The sequence below is a fragment of the Mytilus galloprovincialis genome, chromosome 4 (genome assembly GCF_965363235.1).
Source record: "Mytilus galloprovincialis chromosome 4, xbMytGall1.hap1.1, whole genome shotgun sequence".
NCBI lineage: Eukaryota > Metazoa > Mollusca > Bivalvia > Mytilida > Mytilidae > Mytilus > Mytilus galloprovincialis.
In genome coordinates this window covers 6260681-6282707 of record NC_134841.1, presented here as the reverse complement: position 1 = coordinate 6282707, position 22027 = coordinate 6260681, and the positions used below count along the sequence as shown (strand labels likewise).

The window sequence follows — 22027 nt, the reverse complement described above, 5'->3', positions numbered from 1 at the left end:
TTCTGGACAAATTTTTTTTTCTGCCTACGGCGAAAAGCAATCTATTTTTTTCGCAACTCGAAAACAATTTTTTTCTTTCAATTTTAGCATTACATATAGTGGCAGCTGAGGGTGAAACAAACAATTTTTTTTTCTCAGAATCAAAAACAAATTATTTTTTTCTCCAAAAACTGGAAACAAACTTTTTTTTCCAAAAAAAACCATAGCCCTCCCCAGAAAATCAACATGGGCATCATCTGCATTTCATTAAGATTATGTCCCCAACAGCTAAAGTAAGTTGGTCAATGTTTTTTGGGATTAACTTTTGTGCAACATAATGTGGCTCTGCTGTCAGAAGTATTGTATTCAACTCTGCTATCAAATGATCGACGAAAGGTAGATACATGTTCGGTTTCATAAAAATGAATTGATGTCCATGGTCTCTTAAGAATGTCATATTTTATTTCATCAGTTATTTTGGAATCTTCAGAAAAGATGTCAGGGTAAGGAGGCATAGAAGACGTGACAATTGTGTTTTGACACCCGGAGGACTAACCCATTTTAAATTGTTTGTATCAGCAACAGAATCACGATGCTGATTTCGTAAATGAAAAGGGAAGACTAGTTTTCGGAACGGAATATAGCTACAAAGTGATCATTAACATATTTGTTTTTTTTTTTTTTTTTTTATTAACTTCATAACGTTAGTTAAATTCTTACTAGATTTACCATATTTTTATTTTTGTAAGATTTTCGATGTGTACGCAACTGCGTTTTTGCGTACGGGTTGCTACACGCCTGACAACACCTGTAACAAACATAAACTTTTAGCTACGTACTTCTTTACAAGCAGAACCAAAATCAACGCAAGTTCCAACTATGGACTGGCTGCGGAAACTACACAAAACACCTTACAAATATAGATGTATTTTGTCTTCAAGCCATTGTTACACTACTAAATTGTCTATTTTACTTACTAGTACACTTGGTACAATTAAAAACCTACTAATAAATTGTTAAATAAGGTCTTTGATAATAGTGGAATTAATTACTTTTGGAGTGTCAAAAATTCATTGGAAGTACTTGATAAATTGCATGCTTATATTGTTGATGATGAATCTCTTCAAAGTTTTGAATTTTCTACCCTATATACCACTTTGCCTCATATTCTTATTAAGAAAAAATTCACACACCTAATTAAATGGACATTTAAAAAGTCAGAATGTGAATACATATGTTTGACCTCTTTTATGTAATTTTTTAGTTCTAACAAACAAAAGAACTTTGTCAATTGGACAGGCTTTGATACTATAACTGCCCTTGAATTTTTACTAGATAACATTTTTGTTCGCTTGGAGTTTCCGTATATTGTCAATTTCTGTATTGTAATGAGTTACAATTTATAACTAAAATCAGGAAAGACCCATCGAAACAACATCTGACACAAAAATTTAACAATACTTTTAGATATATAGATGATATATATTGGCTCTCAATAATGACAACTTCAGTATCTATACTCAAGAAATTTATCCTGTTGAACTAACTTTAAATAAAGCTAATACTAATAATGATCACTGCCCTTTCCTCGATCTTGATATCTATATCACTAACAGGAAACTCAATCCCAAATTTAAATGATAAAAGAGATGAGTTTTCATTTCCAATCTTTAGTTATCCATTTTAGATGGTGAAGTTCCCTTGTCATCATCTTATGGTGTTTATATATCTCAACTTGTAAGATTCGGTCGTGTATGTGACAATGTTTAAATTTTGGCGAGAGAAATTTGTGGGCCAGCTGAAGCAAGCTTTTTGGGTGTGGGAGTTTCTCGCTGCGTTGAAGACCCATTGGTGGCTTCGGCTGTTGGCTGCTCCTTGACTGGGTTGTTGTCTCTTTGACACATTCCCTATTTCCATTCTCAATTTTATTATGGCCCCGCAACGAAGTTGTCGGTGCCATATAGTTTTACCCTTGTCCGTAATTCTGTAATTCCGTAATTCCGTCATTCCGCAACAAATCATTATACAGAGGTTTTTTCTAAACGCCTTCAGATATTGGGCTGATTTTTGGTATGTGATTTAACCATGATGAGTTACAAATCAAGTTTAAGTTCTGTTCTGCTCAGCTCTTTTTTGCCGAAATTACAGGCTATTGTCTTTGATAAATTGTTGAAAATCAGTTATACAGACTTTTTTTCTAAAAGATTTCAGATATTAGGCTGATTTTTGGTATGTGAATTATTCATGATGAGTTACAGATCAAGTTTCAGTTATGTTCCGCTCAGCTCATTTCAGCCGAAATTACGGTCTATGGACTTTGATAAATTGTTGAATATCACAGTTATACAGACTTTTTTTCTGAACGCTTTCAGATATTGGCCCGATTTTTGGTATGTGAGTTACTCATGATCAGTTACAGATCAAGTTCAAGTTTTGTTCCGCTCCGCTAATTTTTGCCAAAATTAAGGCCTTACAACTTTGAAATTTGTTGACAGTTATACGTTTTTTTTTTCTGTACACATCCAGATTTTGAGCTGATTTTTGATATGTGAGACTACTATCATGTTTGTGTCCACATGTGTTATTGAAATTGCATATTTTTCAACTTTTTGAGACGGGGCCATTCGGGTGGCTTTGACACATCTAGTTCCCTCTTTTTTAAACTAAATTAACTTGTCTGATGAATATGAAGAATAGCATGCTTTGAGGATTACATCAGGTGCTTTATCCACATTGGTTTGTTTGTCAACCTCAAACATTTATTACCGTGATAATTAATTAGTCCAACATTTTGTAAAATTAATTTACCATGTCTACTGGTACATTTTAGCAATTTGATAAAATCAGGTAAAAATAGTGAAAGTGAAATCAGGCCAATGTTGATTGCACTGCTGAAAATTCTCATTTCTTGTTTTCTATGGGATCATTTTTAATAGGCTATTTGCCAATTCCCATAATTGACCCTATAATTAGAGACCTTTATTTTTGTTGTCTCCCTTTATGAGGGACATTAATTTTCATTTATAATGGAGAGCTAGCAGAAAGAGCAAATTTACCTGTGCGTAATGTGAGTGACCTATAAGGTTTTCAAATCTTTTAATTACATTTATTTGTTGTTTAGGTAAATACTTTTGACATCAGAAATTATTTTTCATGAAAAATAAGTTAAACCGCCGATACATCACTTTCAATTCATCATGCTTTGCATTGGCAAAAGCCAATTTTGTCCGGTATGGAACCAGTCTACGATTGACAAAGGGAAGTAATTTGTTTAAAAAGTGTGTAATAATAGAATCAAATCGGTAATTGGCAAATGGACTATTGACAAACTCTTTCTAGTTCTTAAGTTTTTCAAATTTATGTTTCTAAATATATGATGGTTCATGCACTTACAGTTTGTTTGCCACTATAAAATGTGTAAGTTATCACATAACAGCCTTGTTTTTTATGTCCTTGTAAATGAAACTGTGGTCTATGTTCAACTTTCATCGTTCCAGCTGGCTGGGTTCCTATAACAATACCATACACCATTCCACATGTTGGACAAACTGGTCTATGTCTGAAACACTCATCTATACACCCTTTACAAAACACATGTTTACATTTGTGTAATGTTTTCTTGGTATCAACCTGTAGTTCTTCCAGACAGATTGCACAATCATCAGGTTGTGATTTCTCCTCTTGTTTATCTCCCTTGTTTTCAGATTTTTTCACCATGTTTTTATCATCTGAAGGCATCATCTGTTTCAAGGGTGTATCACTTATTTTTTTACATCCGTCCCTTGCCAAATTACTTTTATCAGCTTTTTCATCAATGTGTATTAAATGACCTCTGTCTTTAAAGTTGTAATCTAACACTTTTTTGATACTCGTAAGTGCACTTGTTGTTCTATTTACAATAAGATGGATTTGTTTTAGCCTACTTGCTGGGTTTTTACTGGTAGTAAATGTATTGACTGCATGTAGGAATACTTTAACACCTTCCTCAAATGATGTCCCTCTATTACCTGAAATGAAACATATATATTTATAAAGATACATTAACTAACAAGAGTGTGCAAGTTAAAATGTCTTTGCTGCTTTCACTTTTCACTTACATTTTGACTTATTCAATAAACCAAATTTTGTTTACCTCCTACTCAAAAGATCACTGAACTATGAAAAGTGATGGTCTGGTGACTTTTGTCAGAGAGACATGTACACATTATTATGTTAAATCAAGTACATTTGTACTGAAAATTTTCGAAAGGGTTAACCAACTGACCTAATTTTTTATCACCAACCTTGATAATTTTCAAATACTTTTGCAAAATGAACAATTGCATTATTTTACTTTGAACAAAATACCAATATATGTGTAAACAATCTCTAAGCAGTATTCTTAATGAAAAGACAAATAACATCAGATTTTAATTAAATTGTAAGGAGTTTCTTAACAAAGAGAGGTCAAGGTCACATGACGCTTGTCAGACAGCATCTTTACCTTCCAATAATTCAATAAACCAATTAAAGTCATAAAAGTAATTGTGAAACTTATTTAAAACTTAATCATGAAAAGAGGTCAAGGTCAAGTGATTCTAGACAGATGCACCATACAACAATTCAATAAACACTATATTACTTCTAAAATATCTAAACATCTTTATGCAATAAATTAACACCATTGCCAACATTCTACTGTCACCAAGGTAGTTGCAAAATTCTTCTCTTTGTGTTAAAAATTTTAACGTACCATCTTGGAACATAGAAACAACAGATTTATGTTTTGTCCATATTTCTTTATTCTATCCTGAAACAATCATACCTGTTTTTAGAAATGAGACTGCAAGAAACTCTGTGTCTTTTGTGTTGGCAACCTCCTGAAAAATCTTTAAATAACAGCCATACAACTTATCATGGAACCTCTTATCTTCATCTGGTGTTCCCTGCCTTCGATATTGTGGTGTAAAGACTAAACAATATTTTTGTAGGTAAATATCTGTATCTGCCTCAAACATTGCAACAGTTCCAACTGTTGGCTTTGGTAATTGCAATTTCAGCTGGTCCAAATTTGCTTTAACATTTGCCCTATCTCTTAAGGACTGTACAACATGACTCCTTTTACAATAATCTATATCCTGACCGACTGCTATTGATTCCATAATCTGTTTTCCAAAGTCACCTTCATATACATATACTTTTATGCTTGGACCTGTTTCAATTTCTATTAAATTTGTCCTGATAGTAATTTTCCATGATGCAGGTAGGTCAGAACTTCTTGGAAGGGTGTAACTGTCAACTGGACTTTTGTTAATGGTCAAATTAACACTTTTAGTTTGTGTATTAAACTTTTCAGTGGGTTTGCTATGAATGATTTCTTCAGCATTTGTCAAAGATTTATTTTTGTTCAGTTTTTCAATAATAGCTGAATCTCCTCTAAACTGTTCTACAGAAGTTTGCAGACTTTCTTCAACACTTCTTTGTCGTCTTGTTTCAGAACTTTCAAAGAAATCAGAAAAAGCTTTCTGAACCATGAATACCATTTCTGGCTTGTTGTCAACAAAATGAACCTCTTTCAAGGACCACAGACCAGTTCGGTTAGCACTGACCGTCATCACACCTACAGCATAAGACTTAGCACATAGTTCTACAGGCATTCCATAAAGACCTACAAATATAACAGTACACTATGAACTTATCGATAAAAGAATGAGTAATGGAATGTGCTAACAAAGCATTTAGAGTCACCTTAAAAATATAAAAATAAGATGTGGTATGATTCCCAATGAGACAACTAACCGCTTGAATTCAAATGTTTATGGAGGTGAGCAATTATAATATTCATTATTAAAATTAGAACTTAAAGTTTATAATCTTTAATCAATACAAGATTTTAATTTAAGACTGGTTAAACATTGAAGTAGGTTAATCAGCAGGTAAATCTAAACTTACAAAATTATATCCATACCAGTTTAAAAAAATACCCGATTTAATATATAATTTTCAAATATTTATCAACACAATGACAATGATTGGCAACAAAACCTGAATCTATTAGCATCAGGATAATAGTCACACTTAATACTTTAAATTTTAATATAATAATTATATATTTCTTATTGTTCTAAAACAATTTTTTTAATTATTTATGAAATATACTAATTTCGCATCATTTCTTCTGTATAACCTAAAAAAATCCATAAAAAGTTGTATATCACCAGTAACTAGCTCTATTTAAGATTTTTAGTTTGCAAATTTACCTTTCTGTACAAACTTTAGTAAAAGACCTTCAATAACGTAATATTCCTGTGATACTAATTTGTATTACTGGTAATAATATATATCATAATGGTGATTATGTGGGTTAAAAACAAGTTAATTTTATATCTTTCTGTTTGTAATACATGATGGCTCTAAAATAATGCTTTATAGCTTGCTGTGCGGTGTGATCCAAAGCTCCTTGTTGAAGGTCAAACATTGACCTTTAAATGTTTACTTTTGACACATTGTGACTTCGATGGAGAGTTGTCTCATTGGCACTCATACCACCTCTTCTTATTTATATTTATCTTTAGTTTCATAGTTACCTGCACTGATAGATGGTATTGCTACAGATGTCATGCGATGAGCATTAGCTGTCTGTATACACTGCTCAATGGTTTTCTGTAAAAGGTCACAGCATTCATTAGCCTTGCCTTTAGACCAATGTGGACCAACTCCATGGATAACACGTTTATAAGGAAGGTTTCCAGCATTTGTAACACAACATTGCCCTGTTGGGATATCACCGTAACTTTTAACATAATCGTAACATTCTTTATTGAAGCCTTTTCCTGCAGCGTCTGCTATAACAGCTGCAATTCCTCCTCCATGCATTAAATGGCTGTTGGCTGCATTCACAATACAGTCGACATCAAGTTTAAGAATGCTGCCCATATAGACATGAATAACAAGTCCTTCTTGTGTTTTATATGTCTTATGAGTTGGCTTCCTGGCTTCAAAAGAGTAACTTCTGTTAAACTTATTTGGGTTCCCATTGTTCATATTTTTATCGCTTGTCTGGGACTGAGTAAACCTTCCAGCTCTAGTTGATGTTTTTAAATATTCCGTTTGAATACTTTTCTTAGCACTGGCCAAGTCTTCACGTTTCAAACTGACAAGATATACAGGGAATGCAGACTCAGCTCCTTTCCCTTCATTAGTATAAATATACACATCAGGGTGGTCTGTTTGCAATTTAATAATAAAATTTGTAACAGAGCTGTTTTGTACTAGTCGAAAGGGTACCTCTACCATATCCATTACCATGTTTGCCTGGAATAAGCTTAGGAGTTCCTGAATATGTTTTTCAACATTAGCTGGTATTTTGTGTCCAGAAATCTCTAATAATCCAGCATCATCTATAAAGTTCAACTTAGCATTTCCTGTTATTTCAGAGAGTTTGTTTTTTTCTAAAAACAACAGCGCCTGATATAATTCCTTTGTTATATTGACTTTCATGATAATTTCTCCATCAGTTGGCTCTGTTGAATCTGCCGTTACATCATTTTCACAGAATTCTTGTAGGTAACTTTGACACATTTCAATTTGTGAATATGATCCATATACTTCCCATTTCCCATCAACATCAGAGATCTTAACCTTTTCTGATATTCTTTCTATTCCTATTTTCAATTGTTCTAACTGGTTTGTCTGTAAGGCTGTTTGAATTACATCTGGACTTATTTCTGCACATAAATTTACTAGGAACTGAAAAATAAAAATAAAAAACATGACTTACATATACCTCATAAATGATTACTACTGGGGATTCATTATTTTTCATGGGATTCCAATTTTCGTTGGTTTTGTGGGTACAGGTGAACAACGAAATAAAATATTCAATGAAACTTTCTATAGGCTTTTTATGCAAAAATTGACAAAATCATGAATTCAAATATCCACGAAGATGCAAGTTTTCACCAATCTATGAAAATTGATACACTGTTTTATTTATAAATACTGTTGAATTGACTACAAAACTACAAAATAGGATGTCATAGTTAAGTACAATGTCATCATATAAAATATGCCTTAAAATGTAAATCAGAATTTATGGTAGACTAGTTATGTTGATATTTCAAAGTTTCAACGTCCAATAGTTTAATCATTGCAGAACTATATTCCCCATTACTCATCTGAAATATATCAGTTCTTTTTTTATAGCATTGTTGTCACAAAGGTTTATGTTTTTACAAAATATCTCAATTACTAAAAATCTTACTCCTCTAGATGGTTGTTTAAACTGTTCCGTGTCATCTTTGGTTAAGGTTTTGTTTTTCACTTCTTCCTCATCTGCCTTTCTAGCATCCTGTATTAGTTAACAAAAAATATACATATGTTGTTTAAGATTTTCATAGCCTAGCTAAGTTATTTTTAAGACCTCAATTAGTCAAAAAATGTTTATATAATATGTAGAGACAACAACATCTGGGTTACCGCAAGGTGATAGTTTTATTGAGTCGACATGTTTCGCCGCTAATGCGGCATCATCAGGACAATATTACAGAGTTTACATGTTCATAAAGTGTATATAATGCGGTTGTATTAATTATGACGTAAAAGAATAAAAGTGAAAGTGAAAATGTAAAATACTATAGTGTTCATAATGTAGCAAGAATAAAAGTTAAAAATAGAAATAAAAACAAATGTTTATCTTGACTGGTATGTTCCGTAGTCACTGTGATTGAGGTTCATATATAAATAGAAAGTGAAAGTGAAATTAAAATAAGAATCGAGTATAGTTAAAAGTGAAAGTTAGTCAATAAAGTTATTAACGATGTGGTTAGCTGCTATTCTTGCACGTCTGTGTAGATGAGGACCTCATATGAGGACCTCTACACAGACGTGCAAGAATAGCAGCTAACCACATCGTTAATAACTTTCACTTTTAACTATACTCGATTCTTATTTTAATTTCACTTTCACTTTCTATTTATATATGAACCTCAATCACAGTGACTACGGAACATACCAGTCAAGATAAACATTTGTTTTTATTTCTATTTTTAACTTTTATTCTTGCTACATTATGAACACTATAGTATTTTACATTTTCACTTTCACTTTTATTCTTTTACGTCATAATTAATACAACCGCATTATATACACTTTATGAACATGTAAACTCTGTAATATTGTCCTGATGATGCCGCATTAGCGGCGAAACATGTCGACTCAATAAAACTATCACCTTGCGGTAACCCAGATGTTGTTGTCTCTACATATTATATTTCCATGAGGTTTTAAGACAACCGCAGCATACTTCGGTATCCATCTTGGTTACTCTACCAGCTTTTCCGTTAGAAGGTGTTGGTTCACTCGTCACAAAAAATGTTTATGATCAATGAAATCTTTTATCAAACTGAATAAACTGTTGAAACACGGATATTTTTCATACCTGTATTCAATTTTATACTGCACGTGTTGAAATTATAAACATGTAAATTACACAAAATGTACAGTCATTTCCTGGTTCAAGTTAGGTAGTCTGTAATGCTTTCCTTGAAGTTGATTTGTTTGGACTTAGGTGTGCTCAAGTTTGAGATTCCTGTTACTGTGGATTCAGTATTATTCATTGGATACCAACTTTTGTGGCTTTCCTCAGTACAGGGGAACCACAAAATTAAATGTTCAACGAATAACAATTCTTTTATTAGCTTGTATGCAGACTTCAACAAAACCACAAAAATAAATATCCACGAACATGCAAGTTTCCCTAAACCCTTTCCTCCATGGAATTTTTTTTTACATACTTGATTCGCATAGGATTTTTTCAATAAAAAAAAATCATCAGTTTTAAAGTATTAATGCATTGTGAAAACAACATTTCATCAATGAAATTCAAGTCAGATATTCTCATGAATATCCTTTTCATATTGGATACAATTTTTTTTAAGTCTAGTGCAGACATTTTGTAGTCAATGCGTTTCAACTGAGGTACTACACAGGCGTCAAAAGGCGTCATTATGGAGTAAAGGGAGTGGCGTCAAAAAGCGTCATTATGGAGTAAATAAATGAATCCACAGTATCCTTTTTATGTTTTATGTATAATAAGTTTTTTTTGTTTTTGTTTGCAATCTTTCATTTACTTGGATAATGTTGTGTGTGTCATGTTTTTGTTTTTGTATGATTACTACACAATAACAACAAATAACAAAGGAATAATGTAAATTATTTGCAATGAAATAATTTAATACTGAATATTTTTTTCTCATTTAGAACCAGTATGATTAAGGAGCTTCTATTCAATTACAGTTCAATTACAAGGAAATACATTTTTCAAATCTTAACAACAATTATATATACAGAGGAAAATTCAAATGGGAACATTTTTTAGTTGTATTCTTCTACCATTTTTTTCATCATGATCTTGAAAACTTTAAAGACTGCTTATATATTTTATATAATACCTTTTGGTTGTTTACATCTTCAGATTCTGCCTTTGGATTAATTTCATACATTATATTTTCCATGTCATCTTTTAAAGCTGTTATTTCTACTATGCAAGTGGTCTGATCTATAAAAGAGATATTTGTAACATTTTAATACTATTACTGCTGTTTAGTGTTTATAAATATATTTCTTAAGACAAAGCTGTTCCAGTTATCGGATAAAGTCATGCTGCAGTGTTTGAGTTTTGAATTTTGCCACTTGATAAAGAACTTTCTGTTTTGAATTTTCCTTGCAGTTTGGTATTTTTGGTATTTGACTTTCCACTATAAAAGAAACAAAGCACCGATGCCAAACACAAAAGTAAACTGAATAGCCATAATTTTTATTGAATCCATCATCGATTATTCAGTTCACTGTCCTGTCTACAATTGTATCTTGCAAAAAGAGAAAATATATATAGCTACTGTTTTTATCAAATTCTGTTTCCATTTGTTTTTATTTTATTGTAAAACTTTACATCTACGGTCTATGTGCCTAAAAATTCAAATCTGGCTAAAAATCAAACCTACCAAAATGCTGACCACCCGTTTCTTGCAGTTTAGCAAGTGTAGCTAGGATAGGTTGACACAAATGTTTCCCACCAATACAAATTTTCACATGTCTCAGTATATGTAACCTGTTATTCATTTCAGTCACTGCTCTGTATATACAGGCTGAAAAATCTCCAACATCTTTAGCTAAGGAATCTGAAAATATTTTTGAATGATTAACATATAATAATGAAAATATTATAGAATATAAAAAAGAAGATGTGGTATAATTGTCAATGAGACATGTCTCCATAAATAACCAAATGACACAAAAATTAACAACTATAGGTCACCGTACATCCTTCAACAATGAGCAAAGCTCATACAACATAGTCAGCTATAAAAGGCCCCGAAATGACAAATGTAAAACAATTCAAACAAGAAAACTAACGGCCTTATTTATATACAAAAAATGAACAAAAAACAAATATGTAACACATCAACAAACAACAACCACTGAATTACAGGCTTCTGACTTGGGACAGGCACATACATAAAGAATGTAGCAGGGCTTAACATGTTAGCGGGATCAAAACCCTCCCCCTAAAGTTTAGTTGTATTTTTGACACTGGGAACAGCCATTTCCATTCATCAAAATATGATCTATCTTGTTGTTTATTTTTTGGTTTTGAAAATGATTTAACCTCTCAAAACAATATAAAAACTGTCTAAACTAAAAAAAAATGTTGACAGAACTATGTTTCTCACATAAGCTCAAGTGTGGACATGGACAGTACATTACATTTTTGCATTCGAAAAAATCTGCGTATTTATATGAAATCCGTTTGATTATCAGTCAAAAGCACAAGAAACGTGTGAAGAAATTTTTGTGGCAACATAACTCCGGTTTGACCTCTCAAGGTCACATCTGATGTAAAAATGATAGGTACAATATTGTACAAATAAAGTTCCAAGAACGCATTTCTTTCTTCCTTACCTGTTGGTCTTACTGGAATAACAGCACTTTTCATTTTCATTTCTTCTGCCTTTGCTAATCCTAACTTGAAAGCATCTTGTAGGCCAAGATTTTCTACATAAACATGGATAATGGTTGTTTGTGGCAGAAAACCACCAGGGGTCACAAGTATCTTACTTCCACTTAATATTTCTTCTGCAAAACAAAAGCATTATTATTCGTTGGATACCAATGTCAAGGATTTTGTTGGTACAGTTGAACCACGAAATCAAATGTTCAATGAATGACAAATTTTCAATAGACTTGTATGCAGACTTCGGTAAAACCATGAAATTAAATATCCAAGAAAATTGGTACCCACGAAAATAGATGAATCCACAGTAATCAAAACATTCCATTTATTTAAGATCCCATTTTAATATCTTAACATAAAGTAATTAGCAATCATTAAATTTATGTTACAATTAATGAGTACATAGAAAACTTATTTTTGATCATTTTTAAAACATTACAGACTGCTGTTTGTTCACGTTGTACACTTACTGCCTTCTTCCCAGTCTGTTAAAGAGGACTTTCCTACAGATTTCAGGATGACTTCTTTATCTGAAATTATATATGCAGATACTTTTCTAAAGAAGGTAGTGTAAGGCAAATAAACAAAAATCCAAATGTAAAACATGATTGATGGAATCTAGAAATGCTATTTGTCACTTTTGCAAAATAAATTTTTCAGCCTTGACAAAAATCGACTTGATCTGTATCTCACCATTTAACTAACAGTTCTGAATGAAAAATGTATAGATAAACCAGTTCAGACTATTTATCTGTACATTTTTCATTCAGAACTGTATATGTATGAAGTGAGGATTTCAACAATAGTATACATGAACCTTTACCCACTTCACTTACCAATTGGAGTTGATTTAATCTCATCTTGAGGCCACAGTAATATCAGACAGTCAAATCCTTCAAGTTTAGTGACATCCCCCAGACCAGCTGATAATGTTACTCTGTTAAGGGCAAGACTTAGTCCTTGTGTTGGTAGATCCTGGAGTAAAGTTGTTGGGTCCTGTTTTGGTGGCTCTGGAACTTTTGCAGGTGCAACAACAGAAGGTTGAACTACAGGTTCTTGGTATATTTCAACTAGTCTTGGTTTGTTGTATTCCTCAGCCATCCTTCTAAAGATCTGTTATTAATATAATATATTACTTGCAGCCATCATTCATTAAATAAAAATTCATAATACCTATTGAAATAAATTAAATAAAATAAAATAATAATCTTGCATATGAAGTGTTTGGACATCTATTGAAACAGATAAAAAAAAAATAAAAAATATTGAATTAACTCACAACTACTGACCTGTAATATATAAAAGATACTTCCACATACGTAGTGAATAAAGTTTATTAATTTACATAACAACGAAATATAAACAGGACCTTCAAATGAAACTATATTAGGTGACCTAGTGATCACAGATACCACTTTGCTTGCAGATTAAACTATTGGTGGTACATGCTAAATATAAAAAAAGCCAATAGACAACAACTAAATAAGACAAAAACCTAGATTGAGACATTATACTGACAGATATGTATGGACTAACATTGATTTGTTAAAAAAAAACCAACACAACACTAACCTCTAGTTACTTAAAGCATGCTATAAAAATAATGAAATTCCATTCTTACAGTTTATTTTAAATATATTTTTTAACAATCAATATTAAAAATATTAATATATTGTTTTTACTTTCAAAGAGGATTTACTCAATGTGTTTAATTATTGATATCTTGGTAATTTTGATAACTCACTGTATAGATTCCATCATCCTTGTATACCACAATCCTCACTTCTTCTAGTGTGGTATGTCCATATTTCTTTCCAAAATTTTCTACCTCTTTTTTCATCATGGCAGCTACAACATCAGGTGGAAAATCAAGTGCACCTGCACCAAGAACTGGGAATGCAATACTTCGGTAGAATTTCCTATGAGCATTTAGCAAGCAACCACCAATAAAACTTGTTAAAATCTGAAATGACAGACAAGAAAAGATACAAAACAATAAAAGTTGCTTATATCTTTACATTTTTAACAATAAACCGTATTAAGCATTAATTTTCTCTTAAAGACTTTGAATCACATCTTTTTTAACATAATGTTTTTATCCTTTATTCTTATATGATCTTATATATCTATTTGTTCACTAATGAAATGCTGAAAGGGCAAATAAAAGAACACATTAAACTTATTATTTACATATATTTAAGCCCATGCAATAACTGCCTAAGTCAGGTTGTAACCCAAAAAAAGATTGGTTTTTCTTATAGCCCAAAAGTTACTTAAGTCAGCAAAATGCTAGCTAAATTTAAGCCCTGCTATTTTCTAAATTTGTATGTATTTTTCTGTTCAATTTTCTTATATTTGTAAAAAATTTAATCCATGTTTTGTTTTCTTAAAAAAGTACACAATGAGTGAACAATGCTATCTTCAAGTAAAACAAAACAAGTTTGTTAGTTGCTTGATGTATGGGTTGGTGAATTCTAATTGATAATCAATCCCTAAAAACTAACCTTAGCAGATCTTTGATCAAATGGGTGTGCGTTTTTATCATATCCCTGTAAACATCCATGATATACAGCTTGACAATGGAGTTTATGTCCACCAGTTGCTAAAATCTGACCAGGAATAATGTTACGTGAATTTTTCTTCACTTCTGTCTGTATACCCTTTCCTGCAGCATCCAAAATGGTCCTGGAAACTGCCCCATTTTTTAATTCAAAGTCTGGAGATGTTGAATTGACAATAACATCAACCTTTAACACAAATTTCCATATAAGTTGATAAGCAATATATGAAGCACTTGTTCATGGATGACCTTAATCTCAAATTGATTTAAATCAGTGAAAAATTTGAGTAGGTAAACTTAACAATTTTTTTAAGTGATTCTATACACATTAATTACTTGACCTTTTACTCAAATCAAGTGAGTAACTGACCTGAGCACAAAAAGATACTCCTTGAATCATTGAAATCAATTCAAGGTCAGGTGACCCCTATCACATTGAATATATACACCTTATAACAACATTACATACCAACTATGGTAGTTCTCTTAATCATTGTATCTGATAAACTTACAAAATGGCAAAAACTTAAAGTTTATAAATCATAAAAATAAGGTCAAGTTCAGGTTATTTTTTGTCAAAGAAAAGTACAATAAAATAATCTTTCATGGCATTTCAAATTATAAGAAATTCAGAAATATGTTCATAGTTCAATATAATAATAAAGCATTCATAGTAGATTTTTTATATGAATCTCGTCAATCCAAAGTACATTTTTATGGAGGTGTCTATCACTCAGCATGCTATTAAACTGATACCAGTGGCGTAGCTAGGCGGAAGCTCGGAAGCCAAGGCTTCAACATCGTTTTGTCAAAAACAAAAAATCATAATAAAAATAATAAAAAATAAAAACGAGCTAGAGGTATGAGAGAGAGGGAGGAGACTCCAAGTGAAAGAAAGTGAAGGGGAAAATAAATGGGCACTGTGCGGTTAAATAAACAAAAAGTTGTAGAAGTCAACGAGTCGGTATCACTTCTCAGACTCTCGGCGTTCGTTCCCATCACCAGCGCTTTATTTCCCCTCTTTTTATAGTAGACGAATATTGTGTCTGCAGGGTGTTCTGCTATTTACAATGCAACGCAGAATTGACAATGCCTGTGACCAATTTCACCGCTGAATCAACGCAGTGTCAGTGTCATGTGTCGGGTTAAAACATATCTGAGTTATACGATGACAACCGAACGACTTTCGGGGCTATAGATGTATCCTTCACGCGTACAAGGAGACGTCCATTGATAAAGTAATTGACATTAGGCTTGCTTTTTTGTTGGTGAGAGAGATTGACTCTGACCAGGGACAGTCTATACTAGTTAGTATAGAAAGTCCCTGCTTTGACTCTTTTAATAATTCATATCCACACAAACAATTCAAACGAGAAAACTATGGCCTGATTCATGTACAAAATAATGAAAGAAAAACAAATATGATACAGCAACAAACGACAACCATTACACTGAATTACATGCTCCTGACTTGGGACAGGCACATACCGAATGTGGCGGGGCTAAACTAATTTGAAGGCACCATCCTGCCCTAACCTGGGTACCCATTATATTAACCTGAATATATTGTTTACATCTCATCACCAAACAATTTTTAATGGTGTGGTTTTTGTCGAGCCTGCGACTTTTGTCACAAATGCGATCTTTACATTCCGTCGTTGGCGGCGGCGTCCAGAAATATTCACTGTGTGGTTAAAGTTTTTGAAATTTTAATAACTTTCTTAAACAACCCTGGATTTCTACTAAACTTGGACAGAAGCTTGAATATGATCAAAAGCTAGTATCTAGAAGGAAATTAAAAAAAAATATATTTCCTGTTTTTCCGTATATTACTTATATATGGACTTAGTTTTTCATCCAGTTACATACAGTCTGCAGTTAAAGTTCTTAAAACATTTATTAGATTCTTAAAGCAGGCGAGACACTGGTCTTAGCAAATATAACCTTTTTATCCCACTGGAATCTCCTGGTTTTTACAGTTTCTTTGAGGAACAATATATATTTTTCACAAAATTATCTGACTTGTATCAAACAAAAATGCTTTTGACTACAACTTAACATTCAATATTTTCAGTTAATATTTGTGGGTCTAAAACCCTAAAATCCAGGAGCTTCCGGGGGTTTCGCCCCCTGGCCCCCTACCAGGGCTTTGCCCTGGACCCACTGGGGGCCTTAAGCGGCCCCACACCCCCTGCCGATTTGGGCTTCACCTTCAACATTTGTCTAGCTACGCCACTGGATACTCTGGTTGACAATGTTTAAAATTACAAAATATATTTTTCATATAACTTTAATATTTTCAATTACCTAATTTATCTTTTATGACTTGGCAGTTGGAAAGCTGACCCCAGTTTGACCCCATTTCTTAAAGCAACAATTGAGGTCATGTGATTACCATACATTGGCATTTTTTAAACAAAAGTGAAGCCCGTTTTTTTGAATTTGTAGTTTTTTGCATGAATTAAATCTAATTTGCTTTTAAATGAACATTCTTGAGTATGTAAGAAGTATATCGATCAACTCAATTATGGACTAAACTCATTTTTTCTCTCAAAATGTGTCTTCAAAGTCTAGATGTTGACCAAAAAAATCGGTCACAGGAAATTTAAATCGTAATTTTCTTTCTAAACTTCTCAGGAAGCTATGCTGAATTTAAATTATGTTATGTAACATAACTTTGACTATGATATGTCAAATTTGTGCCACTGAATACGCTGTAATACCCAAATGTGCCACTTCGATGTAATGATATTTCTGACAAGGCGCGATGGTAATTTACGAGTTACGCCCCTTTGTTTGACACTCTCATGAACAAACTATTATTATATTAAGCACCATAACAGCATATTATGCTGTTATTTACATGTGGATATTATTAAAATGATTTTATTAAATATATTTTGATACTAAAGACATGTGTAAAAAAAAACCCACATTTTAGCACTTTTCAGAACTCAGTCTCAGTGAAATAAGCCCTATGTGTCATATAAATTCATAATATTATTATTCCAAGAATTAATTTATATTTTGGTAAGTATTTTTACTGCTGCAACCTATTTTTTTCAACACAGAAATAAATTTCTACTACATTAACACAAGGGGTAGCAAAATATTCATGAATACTGGATCAAGACAGGATTAAATTGATCACAAATAGGAATTCCTTTTTATTACTGATACCTGGTCCTAAGTTACCTTTTTCATTTAAACATTATGGAGATTATAATGAAAGTATTCTGAATGTAAATTCTTCATTATTTGAAACTAGAGGCTCTAAAGAGCCTGTGTCGCCCACCTTGGTCTATGCTTATATTAAACAAAGGACACAGATGGATTCATGACAAAATTGTGTTTTGGTGATGGTTATATGTTTGTAGATCTTACTTTATTGAACAATCTTGCTGCTTACAATTATCTCTATCTATAATAAAATTGGCCCAGAAATGAAAGTGGAAAATATTTTGTAAAAATTTACAAAAATTTACAAAAATTGTTAAAAATTGACTATAAAGGACAATAACTCCTTAAGGGGTCAATTGACCACTTTGGTCAAGTTGACTTATTTGTACCTCTTACTTTGCTGTACATTATTGCTGTTTACAGTTTAAAGATCTCTATCTATAATAATATTCAAGAATAATAACCAAAAGCTGCAAAATTTCTTAAAATTACTAATTCAGAGGCAGCAGCCCAACAACGAGTTGTCCGATTGGTCTGAATATTTCAGGGCAGATAGATCTTTGCCTGATGAACAATTCTATCCGCAACTGATTTTCTCTAAATGCTTTAGTTTCAGAGATATTTTCCAAAAACTGCATTTTACCCTATGTACTATTTTTAGCCATGTCAGCAATCTTGGTTCATGGGTGGGGTCATCGGACTCATTTTTTAAACTAGATACCCTAATGATAATTGTGGACAACTTTGGTTAAATTTGTCTTAGTAGCTTCAGAGGAGAAGATTTTTGTAAAACATAACAAAAATTTACAAAAAATTGTTAAAAATTGACTATAAAGGGCAATTACTCCTTCAGGGGTCAACTGACCATTTTGGTCATGTTTACTTATTTGTAGATCTTACTTTGCTTAACATTATTGCTGTTTACAGTTTATCTCTATCTATAATAATATTCAAGATAATAACCAAAAACGGCAAAGTTTCCTTAAAAATAACCAATTTAGGGGCAGCAACCCAACAACAGGTTCTCTGATTCATCTGAAAATTTCAGGACAGATAGATCTTGACCTGATAAACAGTTTACCCCATGTCAGATTTGTTCTAAATGCTTTGGTTTCAGAGATATAAGCCAAAATCTACATTTTACCCCTATGTTCTTTTTTAGCCATGGCGGCCATCTTGGTTGGTTGGCCAGGTCACTGGACACATTTTTAAACTAGTTACCCCAATGATGATTGTGGCCAAGTTTGGTTCAATTTGGCCCAGTAGTTTCAGAGGAGAATATTTTTGTAAAAGTTAATGACGCTGGACGCCGGACGCCAAGTGATGAGAAAAGCTCACTTGGCGCTTCGGGCCAGATGAGCTAATAAAAGGAAATTAGTTTGAAATCCTTGTATAAACAAACTAAATATATATTTAACAATAAATTTTGTCTCATTAATTCCATGCAAGTTCTTATGAATATACTCTCATTAAGAAAAAAACACTAAACCAATAGTTAGATAAATGGTTCTAATCATGAACTTGAAAATAAATAAAAACATAAATGGCAAGTAAGAAACAGAAAAAAAACCTTCCAAAATGGCGCCAAATAATTTTCCCCGAAATAAACACAATTTCAGAATGGCAGGTTCTAATATCAGTCCCATTGTTGTCTTAAGAAAGTAGAAACAACGGTCGGTTCTAAGGGCTTGCTTTCCGACTGTTGGACCATATAATGTTAAACAAACCTTCTGCTTTGCAATTAAATCTTTTATGACAATGATTTTAGGTATGACCTCTTCCTCTTGTAGTTGTGGTGTGTCCTCCTTTGTATGTTGTATAACTGGTGGATCAGGGGTGGCATCTTCTGTATTGACCTCTGATATTTTAGGTTCTGGTATATCATCTATTGGTGGAATGCTTGGATAATCATGTTTATCTTTTCTCGGTTTCTTTATAGCATCTTTAATCAGAAATAAACAAATGTATAAAACATTTGAAAGAAGACCTCTACCAATCAAATAGATGTTTTTAATATGTAGCTTTTTTTAGCTATGTGAAATTCTTTTTCACACACTGTATTTCACACACAACAAAAAAATTTTTACTTTTCTTTACGCTAATAATGCTCACTATAGTTATTGCACTCATCTTTTTATGAAGACTAGTTCACAGTTTGTTTAAAATAATCTATAACAGGAACTCTTTGAGGAAATATTCTTTTAACATACAAAGGGTTATCAAAAGTAAAATTCAGCACCTTAAAGACCAAGAAAAGATTGTTTTTAATTCATCTGATTTTTTCAGGAAAATTTGGAATTACGATGACCAGCTACCATCACTATCAATTTTGTCATTCAAAATGACTTACATTTAATGTGGACATTAATGTTGCATTTTGTATTTTTGTAGTAATAAGAAAAGAATTAAACCAAACACCACCATTCTGACCACTAATTTGGAAGGCCTCCTTCCTGTTCTGTAGCGCTTCTCACAAAAAATCTTAAGTGTAAAATTAATCTTACGATAAACATATTTAGTTGAATTGTTAACGAATATTTTTTAGACTTTAGATAAATTTTACACTTAAGATTTTTTGTGAAAAGGGCTACTGAATGTTAACTGATGGTATTGAATATCAACTATTTACTATTGAAAAGACAAATAGACTTTAATTTTGTAATTATTTTTTTCATTGAAACAGGACGTGATACCGCAACAAACTGAAATTATTACAATAATTGTGTTTTAAAAAGACAATTAAACACCACAAAGATTCTTTCTCTTCACTAAATTATCATTTCTTAAAGATTAGAATGTAAAACAATTACTTCCTTGGAATGGTAATTATTTCCCTAGTTTATAATTAACCTGATGATCAACAGGTGCTTCTTTTGTGGATATAACATTTGCACAACAATTATTGTCTATCAGTGACACTTAAAATTATCTAATTATCAAAGGAAAAGAAAGTCTTACATAAATGATAGTCTCAGCTCGGAAGCACCTAAACAAGAATTCTGCTGAAATATACATCAGGTATGGATATATCTACTGTTTACACAGAGACATATAATACAACGTGCACTATTAACACTTGTAGTGCAGTGTTTATGAAGTAATAAAAAAAAAAGAACAAAAGAATTTATAAACAAATGTAAAGTTAGGATTGACATTAAAATGATTCAAATTATGTTCCCTGCTAAATGGGTTATGATATGTATGAGCAACCAAATTTTGTACTTTAAAAAGTTTGGCACGGTTATGCAATTTCACAGCAAAATGTGTGAAAATCCAGATCAAGGTTTATCAAAATTTATTTTAAAAGTGTATTCAGAAAAGATGTGTTTTGAACAAAATACTGAAGTTGGATTGTTCTGGTGAATTTTCAATTACAAATCAACAACTGACAATAAGTAGTACTAAGTATTAAATATACCTGCTGTAAAACCAACTCTCTGTAAGTCAGGTATTGCATACTCCATGGCAGAGATAGCCCTCTGACAAACTTCTGGATCAGTGCTACATACATATATCTTCTGTATGTTGTTCTGGTCAAGTTCTTGTAAGTATTCTTTTAATGCCACTAGCATTATTTTGGTCAATTTTGTAGAGGGCCATGTATTGAATGTTTTGACTGGTAATGCCACTGTGTTGTACCCATGACCATTCAGGTCAAACAACAAATCAACTAATAACTGGGTAAGTTCATGCTTTTCCTTTCCAATTTCTTCTGTATACAATGGTACAGCAAGTTGGACTTCTTCACCTGTGCATTTTTCTTGGTAGACAAACTTCTTTCCTGTGAAAAGATAACGAACATTATAATGACGTTCATGAACATTTATATATATTTTACCTTTCTCTACTTGAGTTTTACTTCAATGAGTGTTTAGATAATTGTGAACAATAGTCCATCTGCCAACTACTAGAGAAATCCCGAAGATTGTTTTAGACCAGGCTCCATGATTTGACATTTGTTTTTCTACTGTTTATTAAATTTAACATTATTTTTGGGAATACAACATTTTGGAAATTTGCATGCTTTCTATTTAATAACTAGATGTGTCAACAAATGTGACACGAAGGGCCCAGTCTCAAAAATTTGAAAAATCAACAATTTCAATAACACATGTGGACACAAACATGATGGTAGTCTCACAGCTCAAAATCTGTCCAAATTCCAAAGCCCAAAATTACAGCAAAAAATAGCGGAGCGAAATGAAACTCAAACTTGATATGTAACTCATCATGAGTAACTCACATACCAAAAATCAGCCCAATATCTGAAAGCCGTTAGAAAAAAAGTCCATATAACTGTGATTTTCAAAAATTTA

General features: G+C 32.1%; 1 protein-coding gene across 3 annotated transcripts in view; it reads right to left on the bottom strand.

The window, feature by feature from the left end:
* Positions 1-22027, bottom strand: part of LOC143071218 (uncharacterized) — a 41049-nt gene that overhangs the window by 8184 nt on the left and 10838 nt on the right. For all 3 annotated transcript variants that reach the window (XR_012976822.1, XM_076245391.1, XM_076245390.1), the window contains 13 exons: positions 21130-21492; positions 19439-19653; positions 14476-14718; positions 13716-13934; positions 12808-13084; positions 12442-12501; positions 11920-12093; positions 10962-11138; positions 10410-10516; positions 8222-8308; positions 6546-7707; positions 4784-5626; positions 3373-3986 (listed from right to left, as the gene is read on the bottom strand). Coding sequence is in view for 2 of the 3 variants with exons in the window: in XM_076245391.1 (XP_076101506.1) it covers positions 3373-3986; positions 4784-5626; positions 6546-7707; positions 8222-8308; positions 10410-10516; positions 10962-11138; positions 11920-12093; positions 12442-12501; positions 12808-13084; positions 13716-13934; positions 14476-14718; positions 19439-19653; positions 21130-21492 (4541 nt within the window). In the remaining variant the exon portion in view is untranslated. The remainder of the gene's footprint in view (positions 1-3372; positions 3987-4783; positions 5627-6545; positions 7708-8221; positions 8309-10409; positions 10517-10961; positions 11139-11919; positions 12094-12441; positions 12502-12807; positions 13085-13715; positions 13935-14475; positions 14719-19438; positions 19654-21129; positions 21493-22027) is intronic.